General features: G+C 36.1%; 1 protein-coding gene across 3 annotated transcripts in view; it reads left to right on the top strand.

Moving 5' to 3' along the window:
* The window catches only part of TFEC (transcription factor EC), a 70,379-nt gene extending 65,153 nt beyond the window's left edge, over window positions 1-5,226 (top strand). For all 3 annotated transcript variants that reach the window (XM_058528711.1, XM_058528702.1, XM_058528693.1), the window contains one exon: window positions 37-5,226. In XM_058528711.1, the coding sequence (XP_058384694.1) occupies window positions 37-417 (381 nt within the window). In that variant the 3' untranslated portion in view covers window positions 418-5,226. The remainder of the gene's footprint in view (window positions 1-36) is intronic.
* The last annotated feature ends 17,518 nt before the right edge of the window (window positions 5,227-22,744 follow it).

The raw sequence follows: 22,744 nt of genomic DNA, 5'->3' as shown, positions 1-22,744 counted from the left end.
AAGTCAATATTTAATTATTTTTGTTTGAAATTGCAGGAACTAGAAATACAGGCTCGTGCTCATGGTCTACCAACCATGGCTTCACTCGGCACAGTTGATTTAGGTGCTCACGTCACCAAACCACAGACTCATCTTGAACAGAATTCAGTAGACTATTCCCAGCAATTGACTCTGTCTCAGGGGACAAGCCCTGACCTCTGTGATCAAGCTATGGCCTTCTCTGATCCTTTGTCACATTTCACAGATTTATCATTTAGTGCCGCTTTGAAAGAGGAACAAAGATTGGGTGACATGCTACTGGATGACACAATATCTCCGTTTGGAACCGATCCTCTGCTGTCTGCTACTTCCCCTGCAGTTTCCAAAGAGAGCAGTAGGAGAAGTAGTTTTAGCTCAGATGATGGGGATGACTTATAAAAAATAAACAGGCTCAATTCATCAACCGGGAAGCAATTCTATGCTGGTGCTATGCATTTCTGTCCTATGTTTTATATATTGCCTTGGCTTAATTTTTCTGAAAGGAATATATTGTTCATAAAAAACTGATTAGAAACAACAGAAGAATTCACAGGAAGAAGAAACATGGTGTTGAAGAAATATTGAGGGCTAAAAGAGATTTTTTCCTCTTTGACTACGGAGTCCAAATCTACTTAAATTTTGTTTTCCTGGAAGGAGGTACAACATAAGGAATAGCTCTCTACTGATGTTGTAAAAGATGTACTATTGGAATTAACAGACTGAAAAGAGTAAACCTACCGAAATATACAAATTTTTTCTAAGTTGTTCACTTTCATCTCCTTCCTCTTGAACTCTCACAACATTAGTTTTCAAGAATCAAGATCAACAAATCTGGTGGTTCATTGCCTTTTTCCACTGTCTGGTGGACATTGTCTAAAGTTCAAGCCTTATATGGGAAATAATTAAAGGATAGATTATCTGTCACTTGTAATTGAAAAGTAAATCTACAATAAACATTAGAATTTTTCACAATAAAATATAGAAAATTTATAAAAATTTTAGTTTCTAAAATTAGACCCTAATTCCCTTAGTCAGTTCAATTACACTAATTCTAAAAGCATCTTTGCATATTCATGGAGACATGCTCTGTTCAGAAAAAGGAGCACATTGAATAATTTCCTCAAGAATCTGGGCTAGAATTTTATTGCTTCACGCAAACATATCCCCACACACAAAGGCACACAATGCAGGTAGTATATGTTCTTTTTTTTCCTTCGCTCTCTTGATTTTCTAATCAGCTTCAGAAATCACATTCCAAATCTTCTTTTCTTCATCAAGAAGAGATACTGGATAATCAATTTCAGTAAATAAAATATAAAAAGTCTCCCTAGTAGGACAATTTTTCAGGTGTTTAAAATTTATCACTGTCTCCAAAATTGGATGTAAATTAGTTAGTTGATACAGCTTTTCTTCAAATTGACAAAATATTGAAAATTGGATTGACAACTGTTAAAACAATTAGTAAAATAGAAACTTTCTTGTTACATTCAGCTTCGAGTGGAGAATAAAGTTCCATTCTCATAAGTACCTAGAATACCCTATGAGCTTTGCCAACTTTGTAAGTTTTTATTAAGAATATTTATATCTATTATGCTTTACTCAAATTTTTCTCTTGAGCTTATTTTAGGATTGGGAATTGACTTACCAAGCATGTTGCCCTGTGCTGGACCTCTGTGAATGATCATCTGATCAATGAGTATTTATGGAGTGATACTCGAAAGTGCAATGGGTCCTGTACAATGTAGAACAGATGAGCAAGATATGGTCTTACTCCTCAGGGAGTTAACAAGACTACAAGAGAAACAACAACACTTAGAAGACATACAGAATTAAAGATTACATGGTGCAGCACAAGCTGTAAATACAGGTTAGAGAAAATGAAAATGAATGAAGGTTGGAGAATCACAAAAATCTATGGGAAGAGCAAAACTGAATTTCTTTTAAAAGCATTACTTTGGTGAAGGGGAGGGCATTTAGGGGAATAATATAAATCAAATGATAAAAGTAAGAATAAGTTGGGGAGGTATCTTCATGGGACGTTCATTAGAAAGATCTGGCCACCCTTGATGATGCCTGTTGGGAGTCCTGGAGAATCATATTGGCAAGAGGTTGTAGAAGCTCTTGAAAACTAGAATGAAACGATATAGTAGAAACAGAGTTTTTTTACTAGGAGGGAGAAGCCTAAAAATTAAAATGCTACTGTATATTACTAATGTGATTGAGATGTAATCTTTCATGGATATTAACTTTGGGATAAGTTTTTGAAAGGATGTTTCAGATATTACTCACGTGGAAAATACACCATCACAAAACTTGAGACTGTAATGCTAAAGAAAGTGGGAGAATAATAAATCCTTATGGTATAATAATTATCTCAGGCTTAGCTTATAGTAATAGCTCAGAGTTTGGAGAATTAAAATAATTTTCATTGTTTGACATGGCAAAAAATAATTTTTAATTTATAAGAATAATCGTTAAAGCCAGATAGAAAAATTTATCTGAAATATGCCACATGAAAGAGAGGAATAAGATACACTTCCTCAAGAAATTTAAGAGAATATTATATACTTTTATGACAAAATTCCACTTTATTATCTGAGGCGATAATTTAATTTGACATTGCAAGTCACAGAGAAGGAATATCTCTTGAGTCCATGGAAAACACATCACTTTGAATAAAGGCTAATTCTGTTCTCATTTTATCCATTATTCTCATTTCTTCATATTCTGAGAAGAATTGCACTGATGATGTCATTACTCTGTCATCATTTTCCATTTTGTTAAAATGCTGCTACCCAGCCCTGAAACCCATTCCTCATAATCTCAGCAAATGTGAGAGCTTGACACAGGATGGTAGAAGCTGGATGAAAGAGATCTGGAAAGAGTACTGATATTTGCTTCTACTTTCAGATTACAGCAGCTATCAGGGGATTGTAAAATGGGTAGTGGATCTTTAAAGGCAGAGTAAAGAGCGGTGCTGTGTCACAGTCGACTGAAATAGATTAAAAAATTGATTTTAGTCAGTAGTTCTTAACTTTCTAAGGCCTTGAGGATCTAGTGCAAGTTATAGACCCTCTTCCCAAAAAAATACAGAGTTGTGCATACGGCCCCCATTTACATGCACCGAGAGGTTTTAGGGACCTCCTGAATGTCTCCTTGAATCCCAGGTGAAGAATTCCTGCATCAAGTCTGTTACTAACAGACAGCATTGTAGCTATGCATCTTTCAAGAGCCAAGGACACAGTTAATGTCGTATATAATGATGGAGGAGGGAGCCCTGGTTATCTGAATATCATTATCCCAACCCCAGTAGTGATGAGGTTGTGTAGGAAACTGAAACTGTACCAAACACTAGACTATTCACTAAGGAACTTGTTTACTTACAAAGTAGTCCCTTTAAACATCCCCTGTTATATATATACGCCTCCTGTTATATACATATATTATATATTTATGGGTCAGTTTCTTTATGGTTATTGGATATTGTAAATATATGACATTAACATTTTCAAATGATACACATATAAATACCAAAGTAAAAAGAACATAAATTCAAAAGCAAATTACTTGAATATCTAAGAATCAAGAGAAATCCTTGGGAAAATTGATGGATGTCTAGAATATTTTTGCAGAAATGAGACTTATAACAGTAAAAGAAGCATATTGTTTATCAAAAAACTTTGTCACAAAAAGCATTGGATATCACTGGTCTATGAATATACAATTAACCAGGTCATGTTCATTCAAAGAATTAATGCATAATTGCATTACTTGCATAATTGCATCTGTTAAAAAATAATTTTATTTTTATTATATTTAGTTATCTTTTCAAGAAAACATCCCATCCAATCTCTTTTCTCTATTGTAAAATACTGGCCACATTTTCATGGATTTACCTTAAGCAACATTTCCAACTCCCAATTATCTTAAAATAACGAGTGCCTCCTATGAATAGATATAGCTCTTCATAATCTTTTTTTCTTTTTAGTGTCCTTTCTTCTTGAACTTTTCCCGTTAACTGGAGAATATATGTATACAGACTATATTTCCTCAGTTTACAGATGTGATATCAGTAACTGTAGCCTTCTTTGTGTGGGTATAAAACCTCTAAATAATAAATAGACAGATGAGCTGAGGACATTGAGAAATAGCCTTCCTCCTCCTTCTTTTTTAGCTCATTTTTTTCACTCACATGAGTGTAAATAAAATATTTAATAGCTCTTATTTAAAAAAATTAAATACAATGAGTTTCTTGATTTGGCATGCTCATTTGCCTTCATGTCAGGGGAGAGGTTAGATTTTATAAAGTAAAAAAGAATGTATTTTTTCTTTGTTTCGATAGATTGAGTCTTATGAGAATTTTCTTATACTTCAAGGTATCGTGAAAATACTTTTTGTTGTTCTGATATTGTGAAATTTTGATATTTAAATAAATAAATGACAGAACTGTTTCAATGTTTGTATAATATCTCCAGGCTGATATTTACTGACCTCATTATATGTAAGATGTAGATGAAAACTGGAATCAATTAATCATTTTGCTGTGTTATCAGCACTAGATCAACCATCTGGATCTCTTGAAAACACCTGAAGGATTGAATTTTGCTTTGATATTAATAATGGCACAGCCTATATGCTACGTGGGATTACATCATTTGCCCCTCCGGTGCCCTGCATGTTAAATATAAGATGTCAATTTGAGTTAGTGTAAGTTAATATATACAGAGATTTCCTTACACTTACTTAATAAATACTAAAGACTTTTAGAGTGTTGTTGATCTAATGTGTCATATGACCTTATAATCATTATTTATTGCCTACACCAATATTTTATCATGTGTATGATGTTTAATTTGTAAACAAAGACGCCATTCAACAACTGATAGAAATAGTTTTCTTAAAATTTTTCTCTGCTCCATTTGTTTTTCTGTGAGGTTCATAGAGAATTTGAGTGTATAGAAGATTATCAGAAAATAGTTATTTTGATTAAAAGAAGCTCCCACTGGATTCAACTAATTTAATGATGAAATACTATTCTCTGTTTTGTACATAAAAGGGAACTTTTTATCTTCTTGCAAAAGGATTTGTGTACATATTTCTACATATCCAAATGATTTCTATTGTGTTTTTTACTGATGAAATCCTCAGTAAAATGTCTTTTTACTACATTGATCCAACAGGCTTCAAGAATAAAGTTAAAGACTTTTGTATTTGCAATCCTACCTGTCTCATTCCTGCATTACTATTTTATTTAAAAAATTCTGTATTTTCAACTTTGCTTTTTGCACAGAAATGAATTTTATTTGTGTGTTATTTAAAGCTAGAGGTTATACATAACAAACGAAATAGAAAATAAGCAAAAGAAAGGAGAGACTATCATTTTGCTGAAAGAATTATATACAATCAGGAAGTTACATATTATGTTATTCTTTAATACATGACTACTAACGTTTAAAAGCTAAATTCAAGGATCTTATCTAACAGCATTGCAGTTGCTTATGGCGTACAAGGCTAAAATTAATTCAGCTATTTAATCTTAATAATAACAATGTAGTTAAAAATCTTTGACTTTAATAGCATTTTCTATGTATGAATAGCTGAAGTAATATTCCTATAATTTTAATCTAACATTGGTTAGATCCGAAAACATTGTTAGTGTAATAAGACTGTAGAATTTATAATTATTGCTATTTTTCATTTTTAATAGCAAAGTAATGTGTCTTATTTTCTAAGAAAATGAAGAACACTGGTGTACTCTAATACATACATGAATCTTTATAAATGTTCTTTAAAAAATATGCCAGTATTTTCTTTGCATATATTAAATGAAAGCATAGAATCATTAAACGCTTTAATATACTTTTTGTTCTACCTTTGTATATGGACTGCGCTGGAAAATACAGAATGTGGGTTAATCATCTGAAACGATACTTAACAGCTATGAGACTTCACAAATGACAACTGCTCACTACGTAGTCCATGCTGAAAACGACGATCCAAAATTTCCCTATTAATGAAAACAATTGTTACATTCTTCAGTATAGTCTCCTGCCATCTGCTTCTCATGCTGTTATGGTTTTGATTTATGGAAAATGTTTATCAAAATGTTGCAAAATTGCTAAGAGGCATAATTGTAGCGGTGAAATCACTAAGAAACTCTGCAAAATCTTTTAATATACTAGATGGTCCCCAGACAATCTAGGATAAATAGAATACTGTATTTTAATATGTAAAACATTTTAAAACTGCTAATTGGTATTGACTAGACCTATCCCTTGATAATGAAATTAATAAGGTTTTCAGTTAAATGTTAAGACTCTCTAATACTTAATACCATGTTTATGAATTTTCTTTTCTACATATCTGCTTCAAAAATAATAAAACAGGATGGCTCTGAGTTGACTATAAAAGATGCTGTTCTATGTTCAAATATAGGTTCATTGCTTTTTTAAAAAGTTATACCATATGAATATTTTTCTTAAAGCATTATCAATGCCAAGAAATACTGATCATTGTAATAATTTCTGTATGGAAAGGTATAACCAATCTAATACAGGTAAAAACAAGTCAGGATGATTTTTTGACACTATATAGACTGAAAAGATGGATAACTGAATGGAGTTTATACTTGATTGTTTATTATGTACATATGTGTATATTTGGGTATAGATAAATGTGTTTCCATGCGGGAGCTTATTAAAAAAAACTATTTTAATCTCTTGATATTAGAAAGGACTCTACATATAAGAATTGTTATTCTTTATTGGAATCTACATCTAGGCAACATTTGAAGCTATCTCCAAATCTCTTCCATTAGAAACGCACACATACACACACATATCTTATTCTGAGTTGAGTCAAAAAGATGAAAAAGATGAAAAAAGTTGTAGCAAGTTTTAATATTTTTGGTAAATTATGTGATATATGCAGCTATAAGCCATTTAGATATAATAAAAGCATTGATTTTATTGATCATCAAAAGGAATATTAAAACTCATCTAAAAATTTGTTATTATTATAACCTGCAGAGTTCTAGCTATGGGGTGGTTAAGTGGTCAAATATAATAAAGCTGATTGGTCAAGTAATGGATATCCATCATGTTAAATATATATCAGTTTCACTAATTGGCAACCATAAGACAAGAGTACAACATCCTAGATGGTGATGATTTTGATAGGACCGACCACATTGTGGTTAAGTATATGATTCATGTAAGAAGAAAAAGGTGCCTGCAGGCTATTGTTCCTAATGTGGATTAAAATTTACATATTGCTTCTCCTTATGTCAAAACATCTGGTGCCTGCAAATGCTAACGTTTTGTTAAAAAGTTTCACAAGCCAGAAAAAGTAGATTGGAAACATTACATGTGAATCGTTCAAGCATTATAATAGAATAAGAGCTATGTTCAGGAAAAATTAAATTGCTGCAAACAATACTATAGTCAAGATTATAATTTATTTGCTTACACATGTGAAAGGTGATGCTGTGTGTATCTGTCGAGAAAAATACTGTTGAAGTTATGTGGTTATCTCTTCAAAAATACTTATTTAATATAATTACATGGAATAAGTAGGTTTCTAAGTCCTTCAAGCCTTTACAATCACTCTAACTATGTTAGAAACAGTACATAGTTGTATAACACCCATTCTGATATTCCTGAGGGTAGAAGAGTGGGATACCAGAGACTTGATTCATTCTGGCATTAAATCTCTGTTCATTGACAAATATAAAAAGCAGATTTGGGATATAAATGAATTACCTTTTCTACACAGGTCCTCAAATCAATAAAGATAGTCAATTCTTGCAACTTCCATCCTAGTCTGGCCTTCTATTCTTTAATCTAATAAGGCCACTTCAAGATTTTCTTACTTTTAATGCTTTCTTTACTAGCCCAGTCAACGGTTATCATCATCATGGTCGCTGCTGGCTATAGCAGCTAGCTGCTACTTAAACTTGATCTTTGTGTTGCTGTTTATTATAGACATGCATAGATTACCTTCCTCACTAGATGGATGGGCATTGGAAACAAGAATTATGCCTTAGCTTTCTCTATATCCCACATTACTTAACACAGTATCTTTCTTAACATGATTTCCTTAATAAATGGTTAAGTGATGGTTAACTGTAGGTAAGGGAAGTGTGCAAGTGTCAAATTCTTCAGATAATAAAATAGTGCTCACTCAAAGCTGTGACCATTCATTGAAATTAATCTCTTCCCTTCTCTCTTTGACAATTCTTTCAATTGCAGTGAGATAAGTATTTGTGTTTTCTTTTGGCTTATCTAAAAGATGAGTTCCAGAAATAAAAATAATATCAAATTTTGCAACAATGGATACAGAGAAATCTTCTACTCTAGACTTCATCCATTAATTCACTCACTGCTCCTTTAATAAGTAACCCCCAAAGAACAATGGTCATTGCTGAGGGGCTATAAAAGATGAAAGTAACTGAGCTTGTTCAATAAAGTGACTAGTAAGTGATATGCTGGCAGAATTAAGAGTGCTATAGAATTACAGATCAGGGCATCTGGACCAGTCTCAGGGAAACTGAGACACAAGGGCAGAGTGGGAGGCCAGCCTGGTGCAACAGGGTGGGGAGGGTGAGAGAGAGAAGGAGGAGGGTTCTTTAAGCAGAGGCAACCAGTCAGATTACTATTACTACTTCAGGGGGCTCATCAATACTTTCAGTACATGGAATGTAACTCTGGGGTCAGATAATGTGGGTTTATTTGGAATAATTAGTCTTAAAATCTCACTTGTTTATTATACAGGGCCAGGTTATTCAGGCACTTGGTCAGAGGAACCTTGTGCTGTTCTTCCTAGGCCCAGAGTGAGAAAACACATATTTCAGTGTGAGTGTGTGAGAGTGTGTGTGTGTGTGTGTGTGTGTGTGTGTGTAGGAAGGGGAGGTGGAGGAAGAGGAGGAAGTGAGGAAGTGTACTGATATGGTGAACCAAGGTACGCTGTTCTCAAATAGCTCCCACTGCTTGCCTCTCCTTCCCAGACAAGGGAGTAGGGTGTTCTTTTTCTCTTATTAATATTAAACATATAGTAAAGTCTATGCTTACAGTTAGAAGTTCCCCCATTTATGCACCTTACCCACACTGTCTATGAATGCCCAACAGTACTCAATAACACCTTGCCTTTTAAAATTAATATTCCACATATTTTATTTAAGAAACCCAGTGTGAAAAGAAAGCTGCATAAGTAGAAAGGTATACTCTATCCTTGGATGGGACAACTCAATTTAATAAAGGTTTCCATTTTCCCTAAATTTACTTATAAATTTAATTGATACCAATAGGTTTTTGTAAACCATACGGGTTGATATTAAACTTTATAAGGAAAAATAAACAAAAAAAATAAAGGAAACATCTGAAGAAAAGAGCAACGAGGGAATAAAAGAGCTACTAGATATTAAAATATATCTTAAAGTCTCACTGATTAAAACTGTGTGGTATGGGATATGAATAAACCGGCAGTCCAAAAGACAGAGATAAGCCTAACTACATATCAGAACTAAACACAAAGGAAGTGTTGCAAATCAATAGAGAAGAAATTGTCCTATAAATGGTGTTGGAATTATACCAAATGCCCATCTATATGAGGATTACTGTACATTCATAAAATGGAATACTACGTCCCTGCAATGAGAAATGAATAAAACCACTCTGTGTTCTGAAATGGAAAGTTGCTATGAACAGTTTTTTACTTAGTAATATATGGTATGGAATTGCATGTATAGGATGTTCTCTTTTGGGTGATAAAGAGAGAAAGATAGGAACACGTATTTTTATTTGCTGTATATGCAAAAAATAAACTGCTGAAGGAGATACAAGAAGCTAATAACGGTGCTAAAGGGGGAGCAGATGTGAGAATACTTTTAATACATATCTTTTTATTCTTTTTTCCTAATTTTTGAAGAATATAAATGTTTTTGTTTAAGGAAAAAATTCAGATGCACGGCATGTTTATTTATTTATTTATTTATTTAAATTTTTGTTTATTGCAGTAGCATTGGTTTATAACATTGTACAAATTTCAGGTGTACATCGTTATACTTCTATTTCTGCATAGATTGCATCATGTTCACCACTCAAATACCAATTACAACCCATCACCACACACATGTGCCAAATTATCCCTTTTGCCCTCCTCCCTCCCTACTTCCCCCCTGGTAACCACCAATCCAATCTCTGTCTCTATGTGTTTGTTTATTATTGTTATTATCTACTACTTAATGAAGGAAATCATATGGTATTTGACCTTCTCCCTCTGACTTATTTCACTTTGCATAATACCCTCAATGTCCATCCATGTTGTCACAAATGGCTGGATTTCATCGTTTCTTATGGCTGAGTAGTATTCCGTTGTGTATATATACCACATCTTCTTTATCCATTCGTCCCTTGATGGGCACTTAGGTTGCTTCCAAGTCTTGGCTATTGTGAATAACGCTGCAATGAACACAGGAGTGCATGTATCTTTACGCATTGGTGTTTTCAAGTTCTTTGGATAAATACCCAGCAGTGGGATAGCTGGATCATATGGTAGTTCTATCCTTGATTTTTTGAGGAATCTCCATACTGTTTTCCATAGTGGCTGCACCAGTTTGCACTCCCACCAGCAGTGTATGAGAGTTCCCTTCTCTCCACATCCTCTCCAACACATGTTGTTTCCTGTCTTGTTGATTATAGCCATTCTGACGGGCGTGAGATGATATCTCATGGTAGATTTGATTTGCATTTCCCTGATAGTTAATGATTTTGAACATCTTTTCATGTGTCTGTTGGCCATCTGTATATCTTCTTTGGAGAAATGTCTGTTCAGGTCTTTTGCCCATTTTTTAATTGGGTTGTTAGCTTTTATGTGGTTGAGATGCATGAGTTCTTTATATATTTTGGAGATTAAGCCCTTATCAGATGTATTCTTTGCAAATATCTTCTCCCAATTGTTAGGTTGTCTTTTCGTCTTGTTGATGGTTTCCTTTGCTGTGCAGAAGCTTTTTAGTTTGATGTAGTCCCATTTGTTTATTTTTTCTATTGTTTCTCTTGCCCGGTTAGACATGGTGCTGGAAAATATGTTGCTAAGACTTATGTCGAAGAACGTACTGCCTATGTTTTCTTCTAGAAGTTTCATAGTTTCAGGTCTTAAATTCAAGTCTTTAACCCATTTGGAGTTCATTTTTGTGTATGGTGTAAGGTAAGGGTCTACTTTCGTTTTTTTGCACGTGGCTATAGAGTTTTCCCCACACCATTTGCTGAAGAGACTTTCTTTTCTCCATTGTATGTTCTTGCCTCCTTTGTCAAAGATTAGCTGTCCATAGATGTGTGGGTTTATTTCTGGGCTTTGGATTCTATTCCATTGATCTGTGTATCTGTTTTTGTGCCAGTACCATGCTGTTTTGGTCACTATAGCTTTGTAGTATATTTTGAAATCAGGGAGTGTGATACCTCCAGCTTTGTTCTTTTTTCTCAGGATTCTTTTAGCTATTCGGGGTCTTTTGTTGTTCCATATAAATTTTAGGATTCTTTGTTGTATTTCTGTGAAAAATGTTGTTGGAACTTGGAAAGGGATTGCATTGAATCTATAGATTGTTTTAGGAAGTATAGACATCTTAACTATGTTAATTCTTCCAATCCAAGAGCATGGAATATCTTTCCATTTCTTTGTGTCTTCTTCAATTTCTTTCAGCAATGTTTTATAGTTTTCGGTGTACAGATCTTTCACCTCTTTGGTTAAGTTTATTCCTAGGTATTTTATTCCTTTTGTTGCAATTGTAAATGGGGTTGTATTCTTAATGTCTCTTTCTGCTACTTCATTGATAGTGTATAGAAATGCAACTGATTTTGAATGTTGATTTTGTATCCTGCAACTTTACCGTATTCGTTTATTACTTCTAAAAGTTTTCTGGTGGATTCTTTAGGGTCTTCTATATATAAAATCATGTCATCTGCAAACAGTGACAGTTTCACTTCTTCCTTTCCAATTTGAATCCCTTTTATTTCTTTCTCTTGCCTGATTGCTCTGGTTAGGACTTCCAGTACTATGTTAAATAGGAGTGGTGACAGTGGGCATCCTTGTCTGGTTCCTGTTCTTAGAGGGATGGGTTTCAGTTCACCATTGAGGATGATATTAGCTGTGCGTTTGTCATATATGGCCTTTATTATGTTGAGGTACTTTCCTTCTATACCCATTTTATTCAGAGTTTTTATCATAAATGGATGCTGTATCTTGTCAAATTCTTTCTCTGCATCTATTGAGATGATCATGTGATTTTTATTCTTCATTTTATTAATGTGGTGTGTTATGTTGATTGATTTGCGAATGTTGAACCATCCCTGCATACCTGGAATAAATCCCACTTGATCGTGGTGTATAATATTTTTAACATATTGTTGTATGCGATTTGCTAGTATTTTGTTGAGGATTTTTGCATCGATGTTCATCAGAGATATTGGCCTGTAATTTTCTTTTTTTGTGTTGTCCTTGTCTGGTTTTGGTATCAGGGTAATGTCAGCTTCGTAGAATGAGTTAGGGAGCTTCCCCACCTCCTCAATTTTTTGGAAGAGTTTGAGAAGGATAGGTATTAAGTCTTCTTTGAATGTTTGGTAGAATTCACCAGGGAAGCCATCTGGTCCTGGACTTTTATTTTTGGGGAGGTTTTTGATTACTGTTTCGATCTCCTTACTGGTGATTTGTCTATTCAAATTCTCTACTTCTTCTTGATCCAGTTTTGGAAGGTTGTATGATTCTAAGAATTTATCCATTTCTTCCATATTGTCGAATTGGTTGACATATAGCTTTTCATAGTATTCTCTTATAATCATTTGTATTTCTGAAGTGTCTGTTGTAACTTCTCCTCTTTCATTTCTGATTTTACTTATTTGTGACTTCTCTCTTTTTTTCTTGGTGAGTCTAGCTAAAGGTTTGTCAATTTTGTTGATCTTTTCAAAGAACCAGCTCTTGGTTTTATTAATTTTTTCTATTATTTTTTTAGTCTCTATTTCATTTATTTCTGTTCTGATTTTTATTATTTCCCTTCTTCTACTGATTTTGGGCTTTGTTTGTTCTTCTTTTTTCAGTTCCTTTAGGTGCATTGTTAGATTGTTTATTTGAAATTTTTCTTGTTTGTTGAGATAGGTCTGTATTGCTATAAACTTCCCTCTCAGGACCACTGTAGCTGTATCCCATAAATTCTGGCATGTCGTATTTTCATTTTCATTTGTCTCCAGGTATTTTTTGATTTCTTCTTTGATTTCTTCTTTGATCCAGTCGTTGTTCAGTAGCATTTTGTTTAATCTCCTTGTATTTGTGGCTTTTCTGATTTTCTTTCTATAGTTGATTTCTAGTTTCATACTGTTGTGGTCAGAAAAGATGCTTGGTATTATTTCAATCTTCTTAAATTTATGGAGACTTGTTTTGTGGCCTAATATGTGGTCAATCCATAGAATGTTCCATGTGCATTTGAAAAGAACGTGTATTCTTCGGTTTTTGGATGAAATGTTCTGTAGATATCTGCTATGTCCATCTGTTCTAGTGTGTCATTTAAGGCCAATGTTTCCTTATTGATCTTCTGTTTGGATGATCTATCCGTTGGTGTAAGTGGAGTGTTAAAGTCCCCTACTATTATTATGTTACTGTCTATTTCTCTTTTTATGTCTGTGAATAATTGCTTTATATATTTAGGTGCACCTACATTGGGTGCGTAGATATTTACAAGTGTTATATCCTCTTGTTGGATCGTTCCTTGATCATTATGTAATGCCCTTCTTTGTCTCTTTTTACAGTTTTTGTTTTAAAGTCTATTTTGTCTGATATGAGTACTGCTACCCCAGCTTTCTTTTCATTGCCATTTGCGTATAGTATCTTTTTCCATCCCTTCACTTTCGGTTTGTGAGTGTCTTTAGGTCTGAAGTGTGTCTCTTGTATGCAGCATATATATGGGTCTTGTTGTTTTATCCAATCAGCCACCCTATGCCTTTTAATTGGAGCATTTAGTCCATTGACATTTAAAGTAGCTATTGATAAGTATGTACTTACTGCCATTTTTTAACTTTTTTTTTCTCGATGTTTTAGTAGTCCTTGTCTGTTCCTTTCTCTTTCTATACAGAATTGATGGTCTCTTTATTTTGACCTCTGTCTGAAAGCTCTACTCTTTAACTCCCCTCCTCCCTCATTTTATGTTTTTGATACATATCTAACTTCTTTTTTGTGCATTTGTATCCATTACCCTCTTATCATGGAAATAGATAATTTTTCCTATTTGTGGTCTTCTCTTTTCCCCTTAAATCAGTCCCTTTAACATTTCTTGTAGCACTGGTTTCTTGGTGAAAAACTCCTTTAATTTTTGCTTGTCTGGGAAATTTTGATCTCTCCTTCCATTTTGAATGATAACCTTGCTGGGTAAAGTATTCTTGGCTGTAAGTTTTTTCCTTTTAGCACTTTAAATATATCGTGCCTCTCTCGTCTAGCCTGTAAGCTTTCTGCTGAGAAGTCAACTGATAGCCTTATGGGGTTTCCTTTGTATGTAACTTGTCTTTCTCTTGCAGCTTTTAGGATTCTCTATTTATCTTTAATTCTGGACATTTTGATTATGATGTGTCTTGGTGTGGGCCTCTTTGGGTTTATCTTGTTTGGGGCTCTCTGTGCTTCCTGTACCTGGATGTCTGTTTTCTTCCTTAGGTTAGGGAAGTTTTCATCTATTATTTCTTGAAATAGATTCCTTGCCCCTTTGTCTCGCTCTTCTCCTTCTGGGACACCTATAACATAAATGTTAGTGCGTCTGATGTTGTCCCAGATGTCCCTTAGACTGTCCTCACTCTTTTTAATTCTTTTCTCTTTTACCTGTTCAGCTTGGGTAATTTCTTCTAGTCTTTTATCCAGCTCACTGATCCGTTCTTCTGTATCCTCTACTCTGCTTTTGAGTCCCTCTAGTGAATTTTTCATTTCCAGTATCGTATTCTTCATTTCTGATTGGTTCTTTTTTATATCTTCCATTTCTTTGTTGACATTCTCACTGAGTTCATCTATTCTTCTCTCCACATCAGTGAGCATCCTTAACACTCTTAGTTTGAACTCTCTGTTGGGTAGGTTGCTCATTTCTGTTTCACTTAGTTCATTTTCTGGAGTTTTGTCCTGTTCCCTTACTTGGAATGTATTCCTTTGCCTCCTCATTTTGCCTCTTTTCCTGTGCTTGTGTCTACGTATTAGGTAGGTCAGCTATGTCTCCTGGTCTTGGATAGGTGACCGTATACAAGTGATGCCTTAGGAGTCCTGCAATGTGCTTCCCTCAGTTCTCAATGTTCCAGGGGTGACCTCTATGTGGGCTACTTGTGTCCTTCTGTTGTGGCCTGTTTGCTTTCCCTGTACGTGCTCAGGTAGGCTGAGTTATGCTACTGGTCAGCTGTTGTAATGCTCAGCTGTTTGTAGTTGTTGTGAGCCCTTCAGTCTCTTTATCAGGTGTGGGGAGCCCCAGCACAGTTGGCTGCAAGTTCTAATAGCACATTTGTGTTGCAGTGTTTCTTTTAAGTGTGTAGGCCCCCAGCGTGGCAGGTTGTTAGGCTCAGGGGCTTACAATTGCTGTAAGCCTCCAGGCTTTAGGTCTCTTGTCAGCTCTCTGAGGATTGCAGCTGGGTGGGGCTGGCCTCAGGCATGGTAGCACCCAATTGTTTCAGGCTTTGGATGGTGGGGCAAACCCCCTATGTGGGTCCTTGAGAAACACAAGTCTTCTGCAGCTGACAAGCCGTGCCGCCCACAGGCCCACACACACAGTCAACACTGTCCTGGCCCGTGCGCGCCCCCTGACCTCCTGAAGTGGACCCAGTCTCTCCATGGTGGGAGCCCCACACACCCCACCACCACCCCACACTCTCCACCCACTCCTTGTGCACACCCTGCCCCACTGAAGTCGGCTCAGTTGCCAGGCTACAGAAAATCCAGTCACCAATCTATGCAGGCCCACAAGTTGCCTGAGGGCTTGTTGTTGGGTGGGGCCAGTCTCTAGGGTGGGCTGCCTGCCCTGGCTCCAGGGAGAACTCCAATGGCGTCTGTGTCAGCACGCTCACACCAGGCCACAACAATGGCCGCCGCCAATGTCCCAGTCCCTGGAGAGGTCTCACCTCTCACCGAGATGCACTCAGTGCCTATCAGGTGAGTCTCTTTTCACCAAAGCACTATGCACCTTTCTTTCCGGTGATTTTAGGTTGCTTTCTGAAATGAGTGAGTTTGCGTGTGGGCCCTTTAAGAGCCAGTTTTAATTTCTTTGTGAACCAGCTTTTCTGGGGGTACTCCCCAATGTTTTAGTAGCAGGTTAAGTCAGATATTATGCCACTGGTCTCGATTGTGCTGGGTCCACAAAATGCCTACAGCGGGGGCGCTCCCCGGCTCAGGGCCCTGCTCCTCCAGGGAGGGCTGCGGACCTGTGGGCTGCTCTCGGCGGCCGTGACACTGGCGGCTTGTGAAGGCAGCGTTTTTCCTCTCCAGAAGGGAGTTTCTGCCTCTTCCATCTCAGTTAGGGTTGTCCCTTGTTGCAAGAGTTCCTCTTATCCAGTTTTCAGTTCTCTCTCAGGCGCAATTTTTCTACGAGTAGTTGTACATTGGCTGTGTCCGTGGGAGGAGGTGAGTTCAGAGTCTGTTTACTGCCACATGGCATGTTTATACTAATGGTTTCTTTCTCCAGTTGTCTCTATTTCCATTCTCTTCATTTACCCGTAGTACTTTGTGCAATCTTGGTTTTCAAGTTCCTTTGGCCAGTGACAGTTCTAAGTTTCTCATTTGAAAACAAGAAAGGCAGATGAAGCAAAACAGAAGTGGAGTATTTGTATTTATTTTGTGGGGGGTTTCTTAGAAGTAACTAGATCTTCACCCTGATACAAACATTAGCCTTAAGAGCCCTGTGGTAGGCAGAATAATGGCCCCCTAAAGAGTCCACATCCTAATCCCTGGAGCCTGTGAGTACTTTACTGGCAAAAGGGACTTTGCAGATGTGGTTAAATTAAGGATCTTAAAATGAGAGATTATCTATATGGGCCCAATCTAATCATATGGGTCCTTAAAAGCGGAGAAGCTTTCCCAGCTGTGGTCAGAAGGAGACATGGCTTTATCATTTTCTTGATATCCAACACTCAACTGAGATAGGAGAAGTTGTGTAACTTGTCACCATCACAGAACTAGACCTAGGATTATAATCCCAGGTCAACTGGTCTCAGACGAACGTGCTGTTACCCAGATTGTAGGACCCCCTGTTTAGCTACAGAAGCAGCTGATATAGTGCTTGCAGTACAGTTATTTATTCAATAATGGTTTACTGGATGAATAGGACTTAGAATTTGTAGTAGATGGAGGAGTACCCAGTAAAGAATTAGGTCAAGGCTTTGTACCTTAAAGATGAGGAAAATCATAATACCTATACAGACTGGGGCTTTAAAAGCATCCAGTTGAGAGTGGTGTGGGTACTATGCATAGTTTATTAGAAGGTGCAGTGGAAGAGTGGTAGTTTTTGTGGACCACTGAAGGTAGCATCAAGGAGATATGGTTTATTCAAAACCATGAGTGTCGGTGGGTCTCAGAAAAGGCAAAAACAGAAAAAGAAGGATAGAGGGGCCAAGAATAAAAGGGAATAGAAGAGGAGAGAGAAGGAAGGAAAAAAGGAAATAAGGGGAAAAGAGGGGGGAGGAGGAGGAAGAGGAACAGGATGAAGAAGAGGAGGAGATGAAGATGAATCACTTCAATGGAAAAAGCCTATTTGTTTTTTTTAATTACTCATAAAAGGAAGGGAGGAAGGTTGAGGTTTTTTTTTTTTTTTTTTTTTTTTGTGAGGAGATCAGCCCTGAGCTAACATCCGCCAATCCTCCTCTTTTTTTGCTGAGGAAGACGGCCCTGGGCTAACATCGGTGCCTATCTTCCTCCACTTTATATGGGACGCCGCCACAGCATGGCCTACCAAGCAGTACCTCGGTGCGCGCCCGGGATCCGAACCAGCGAACCCCGGGCCGCCGCAGCGGAGCGCGCGCACTTAACCGCTTGCGCCACCGGGCCGGCCCCTAAGGTTGAGGTTTTGAATGACTTTTTGCTTTTCAAATTGTAGTCTCCACTCTAGATCCTATTGTTTGCAGCAACTCTTTTGAGTAACTTTGCTCACTTGAGGTATTTTTCCAGACGGATCACATTCATTTAACAGATAAGAAAATGCAAAGGGTCTTGGAGACTTTCAGATTAGATTCTGACAGTATGCAATATATGAGATATTTGTAATATTTGAGAGCCGCACAGTCTTTGTTGTCAGACAGAGTTGGTTCAAGTCCCTGCTCTGCAATTTAAGGGCAGCATGACCTTGAGGATTCACATAATCTCTCTGTATATCAGTCTCCTCATGTAAAATGGGAACAAATTTAATAACTACCATATTAAGCTGTTAGCAGGGAGTAAATGAGAGAAAGTGCATAAAGAATTTAGCATAATCTCTTGCATATATTCAGTTAGCACCCAGTAAATAATAGCTATGGTAATTATTATCAAAGATGAGGTGCTTCTCTTTATTGTTGTTTCCTACCAATTTTTGTTTATTTAATTTTTAGGTAAGTTACTTGGTGACGTGCTATTACCATAGTTTCTATTGCACATTCCAGCATTTCTTTCTGTCTGTCTATCTACCCATCCATCAACCAACTTTCGTATTACAGAAAGAATTTGAAGTGCATAGGATTTTATAATTTTCAAGGTGCTTTCCCATACAATAGCTCATTTATACATCATGAATATCCAAAATCTCAGCATGTAAGTGATGAATGACTGGCCTCACATCATGTAACCAAGACCACAGCTTCTAGCTCTAAAGCATTTTCACTTTTTACCACAAAAGGTGGTGTTTGCACTCTGTTAGGCATTGTTATAGACATGGAGACATTATAGTAAAAAAGACCAAGACCCTGCCTTCATTTAGCTTATATTTAAATAGGAAACATTGGCCATTAACAACTTTAAAAAAATAATAAACAGTAAAAATTAGTAAAAAATTTATATAATATTTATATTATAGAAATATATATTATATATTTATATTTATTTAAATATATGTATTTAAATTAAATTATTAAATTATTTAAATTAAATATATTTATTTAAATATATATATAAATTTATATAAAAATTTATATATAATAAAGTAGCATTAGTCCTATGAAGAAAATAAAGGATGATAATATGATAGACAGTGACAAAAGTAGAGATAACTGCTTTGAACATGTGATCAGAGAGAGCATCACAGATTAGGTGACATTTGAACAGAGATCACAAAGCTATAAGTGTACAAGCTGTGCAGAGGACCAGGTCAGGGAGAAGAGAGAGTAAATGTTAAAAAGGTCTCACCATGGAAACAACTTGGCTTGTCTGAGGAATGGTAAGGCCAGTATTCTGTATAGTAGAGAAAGAGGAAGAATGTGTTAGGAGACGTGGGTATAGATACAGGTAGAGTCTTTCAGTTCTGCAGCTATCATCTGTATATCTTCCTGCTACAGCTTAATCTTCCAAACTCACCACATAATAGGGCAGTCTGAATTTACTCATGGGCTAGAATTATGGTCATATGTGTCTGGTAATACTAGCTTGTTTATTCCCCAATTTTACCATAACTAGACTATTACCTGTTAGGATACAAGCAAGTTATTTATCACTACTTCTCCTTTATAATACTAATTGAAGTAGTGTGGTTAGTATTCTGGTTCCTAGGATATTTCTTTAGTCAGTCATTTGTATCATTGAATGTCTTTGTCTGCCAAATATTTTGCAGATAGAGATGACTCAAGGGTATGAGAAGGCATTATTCTTACAAACATGTCAAAAGCATCTCTAAAACATTTGAATGTTGGCAGAAGCGTTTAGGGCCTTCTTCAACAGCACAGAAATGGCATAGATCATCATCCATTCTAGCCCTTCCCTCATTGGCAGCAGCTGTGTCACTTTGGGGGCATTGATTCCATCCTGAGTTTCAAGTGTGGGTTCTTGCAATAGGGATTGGTTCAGGTAACCCAGTCGTACAACAATTGGTCCATGCTTTTCCTTGGCAACATAATTGGTTCAAGGGTGGTAAAGTACAGGAAGCTGAGAACTTTTGTTTGTCTTGCAAAGTGATTTGCTTGCAATGTCTCCACGTTTGTGAACAGGGCAGCATGTAGGACCACTTAATGCTGGCAGCCATCTCCTCATCTGGACACAAGTCAGATTGACTTTTCTCAGAGGACAAAACTGACATATGTGGGGTGGGAGGAGCTTCGAGAATTCCAGACAAACATGACTGGAGCCTTAACTTAATCCCACCTAAATCCTGCTCTATCACATGATTTTTAAGTTCTGTGGTTAAAAAAAGTCTCCTTTAAAGTGTCAGCTAGTTTTGGTGGGAATTTCTGTTACTGGCAAATGAAAACACACTAATGTACACACCAGAACTAAGGGAAAATTGCCTAATCTTCTGACAGACTTGTGTGTGTCACATGGTCACCTGCAGAGCAGTAGGGCATGACTCCCGTGTATTAATGTGTAAGACGGGAGCAGGAGATCGATTCTCCATCTGAGCTCTCTGCAGACAGCATAAAACTATTCACATATTAAAATCCCCTATTTCTGTGTTTTAGGGACATATCCAATGTGTTAAGTTCCTCTAGCTTGAGATATGCGCATGAGGAAATTTAGGTGTCAGAGAGACAGAACTTTTTCCATTTCAAATAGAGCAGAACTTGGTCACAATTCTTTTTTTATCACCCTTAATGTGACTAGATTCTCCTATTGGTGAAAATAAGTTGATTTATATCATTTATAAAGTTGTTCTCTTAAGATTCACAGAAATTTTAGTAATTCTGAATGCAAAATGGACAGGATCACTGTAAAAATGTAGCTTCTTCCATTCACCCATTTATCCACTTATCAAACATCTCTTGATTTCCTGCCAGGTGCCAGATATTTCACATTCTATCAGTGGTTGACAGAGATAAGATGTCATTAGTTCCCATTCTTAAGGAACTCATTGGTGGAGAAGAGGAACCAGTCTATCCACAATTAAACGGAGGATTACATAGGAGGCCCAAGTAACCCAGACTCATGGGGGTCAGAAGAAGATTCTTGAAGGAAGTGGCTTCTGCCCTTAGTTTGTCTTGAGTGCTGCTATTCCAAGTCACTGTAAGCAGGTTTCTTAAAATTTTGAGTACAGTAGTCCCCCCTTATCCACAGTTTCGCTTTCTGCGGTTTCAGTTACCTGTGGCCACCCATCGTCTGAAAATATTAAATGGAAAAGTCCAGAAATAAACAATTCATAAATTTTAAATCACACACCGTTATGAGTAGCGTGATGAAATCTTGCGCTGTCCTGCTCCGTCCCTCCCACCCAGGACGTGAATTAACCCTTTGTCCAGAGTATCCGATATGTATTTTACTATTTGCCTGTTAGTCGCTTAGTGGCCGTCTTGGTTATCAGATCAACTGTCCCGGTATTGGTATTGTAGTGCTTGTGTTCAAGTAACTCTTATTTTACTTAATAATAGGAAAAAGTGCAAGAGTAGCGATGCAGGCAATTCAGATATTCCAAAGAAATGCCGTAAAGTACTTCCTTTAAGTGAAAGGTGAAAGTTGTTGACTTAACAAGAAAAGAAAAAAAATCGTATGCTGAGGTTGCTAAGATCTATGGTAATTTTTATGACAAGTATATTGTTATAATTATTCTATTTTGTTATCAGTTACTGTTGTTAAATCTCTTACTGTGCCTAATTTATAAATTAAGCTTTATCATAGGTAGGTATGTATAGGGAAAAACATACTATATACAGGATTCAATACTATTCATACTTTTGAGGCATCCACTGGGGGTCTTGGAACGTATCCCCCGTGGATAAGGGGGGACTACTATAAATTATTTCTTTTGTTTTTTAAAGTAAATTAATATTTATCATTTTTTAAAGAAAAAGTTAATAGCTAAATAGTCTAAATATATAAGATAATATAAACAATATGATATATAAAAGATAAATATACAATTATATATAATAGTCCAAACTTCTAAAGTAATATATAAATATGCTTTATTAGTCAAAATATATAAAGGAAAATTTAGATACGAACACTCATATTCCCACTATGTAAAGAAAGATTTCTATTGATATTTTATCTTAACTTCTTCAAGTTTGTTGATGTGTGTGTGTGTGTGTGTGTGTGTGTGTGTGCGCGTGCGCGTGCGCGCGAATGTGTGACTCTGTACATAACGTGTATAAGATTTGTTTTTGCAAAAATTATATTATGGTTTACTTTTTTCACTTATTGTGTTGGGAATATTTTTCTTGTCCTGGGGTATTCTGCATTGTTATAACGGCTTCATAAGATCACATTGTGAAGATGTAACTTGTTTGCTTTAACCATCCTCCCTTGATGGACTTCAACTTCTCACTTTTACATACAATGAATGAACCTGCATGTGTGTGTCTCCTAGTATACATGTGGAACTTTTTCTCTGGGGTGTATATCTGGAAAAATAACAGCTAAAATGTAGGATAATAGCCTCCAAAGTAGTAGTAGTATTTTATCTCCCTACTTGAAGCATTTGATCATTCCCTGTGGCCATAACTCAACTCTTGATTTTGTCCTCTCTTTTATTTCTATCAATTTTATGGGATACAGCGTTATTGTTTTGCCTTATATTACATTTCACTAACTCCTACTAAGAATAAATTTTAAAAAATATTTT

The sequence above is a fragment of the Diceros bicornis genome, chromosome 3, assembly GCF_020826845.1.
Source record: "Diceros bicornis minor isolate mBicDic1 chromosome 3, mDicBic1.mat.cur, whole genome shotgun sequence".
Classification (NCBI taxonomy): Eukaryota; Metazoa; Chordata; class Mammalia; order Perissodactyla; family Rhinocerotidae; genus Diceros; species Diceros bicornis.
The sequence above is the reverse complement of the archived record's forward strand: the minus strand, read 5'-3'. Positions and strand labels throughout refer to the sequence as shown.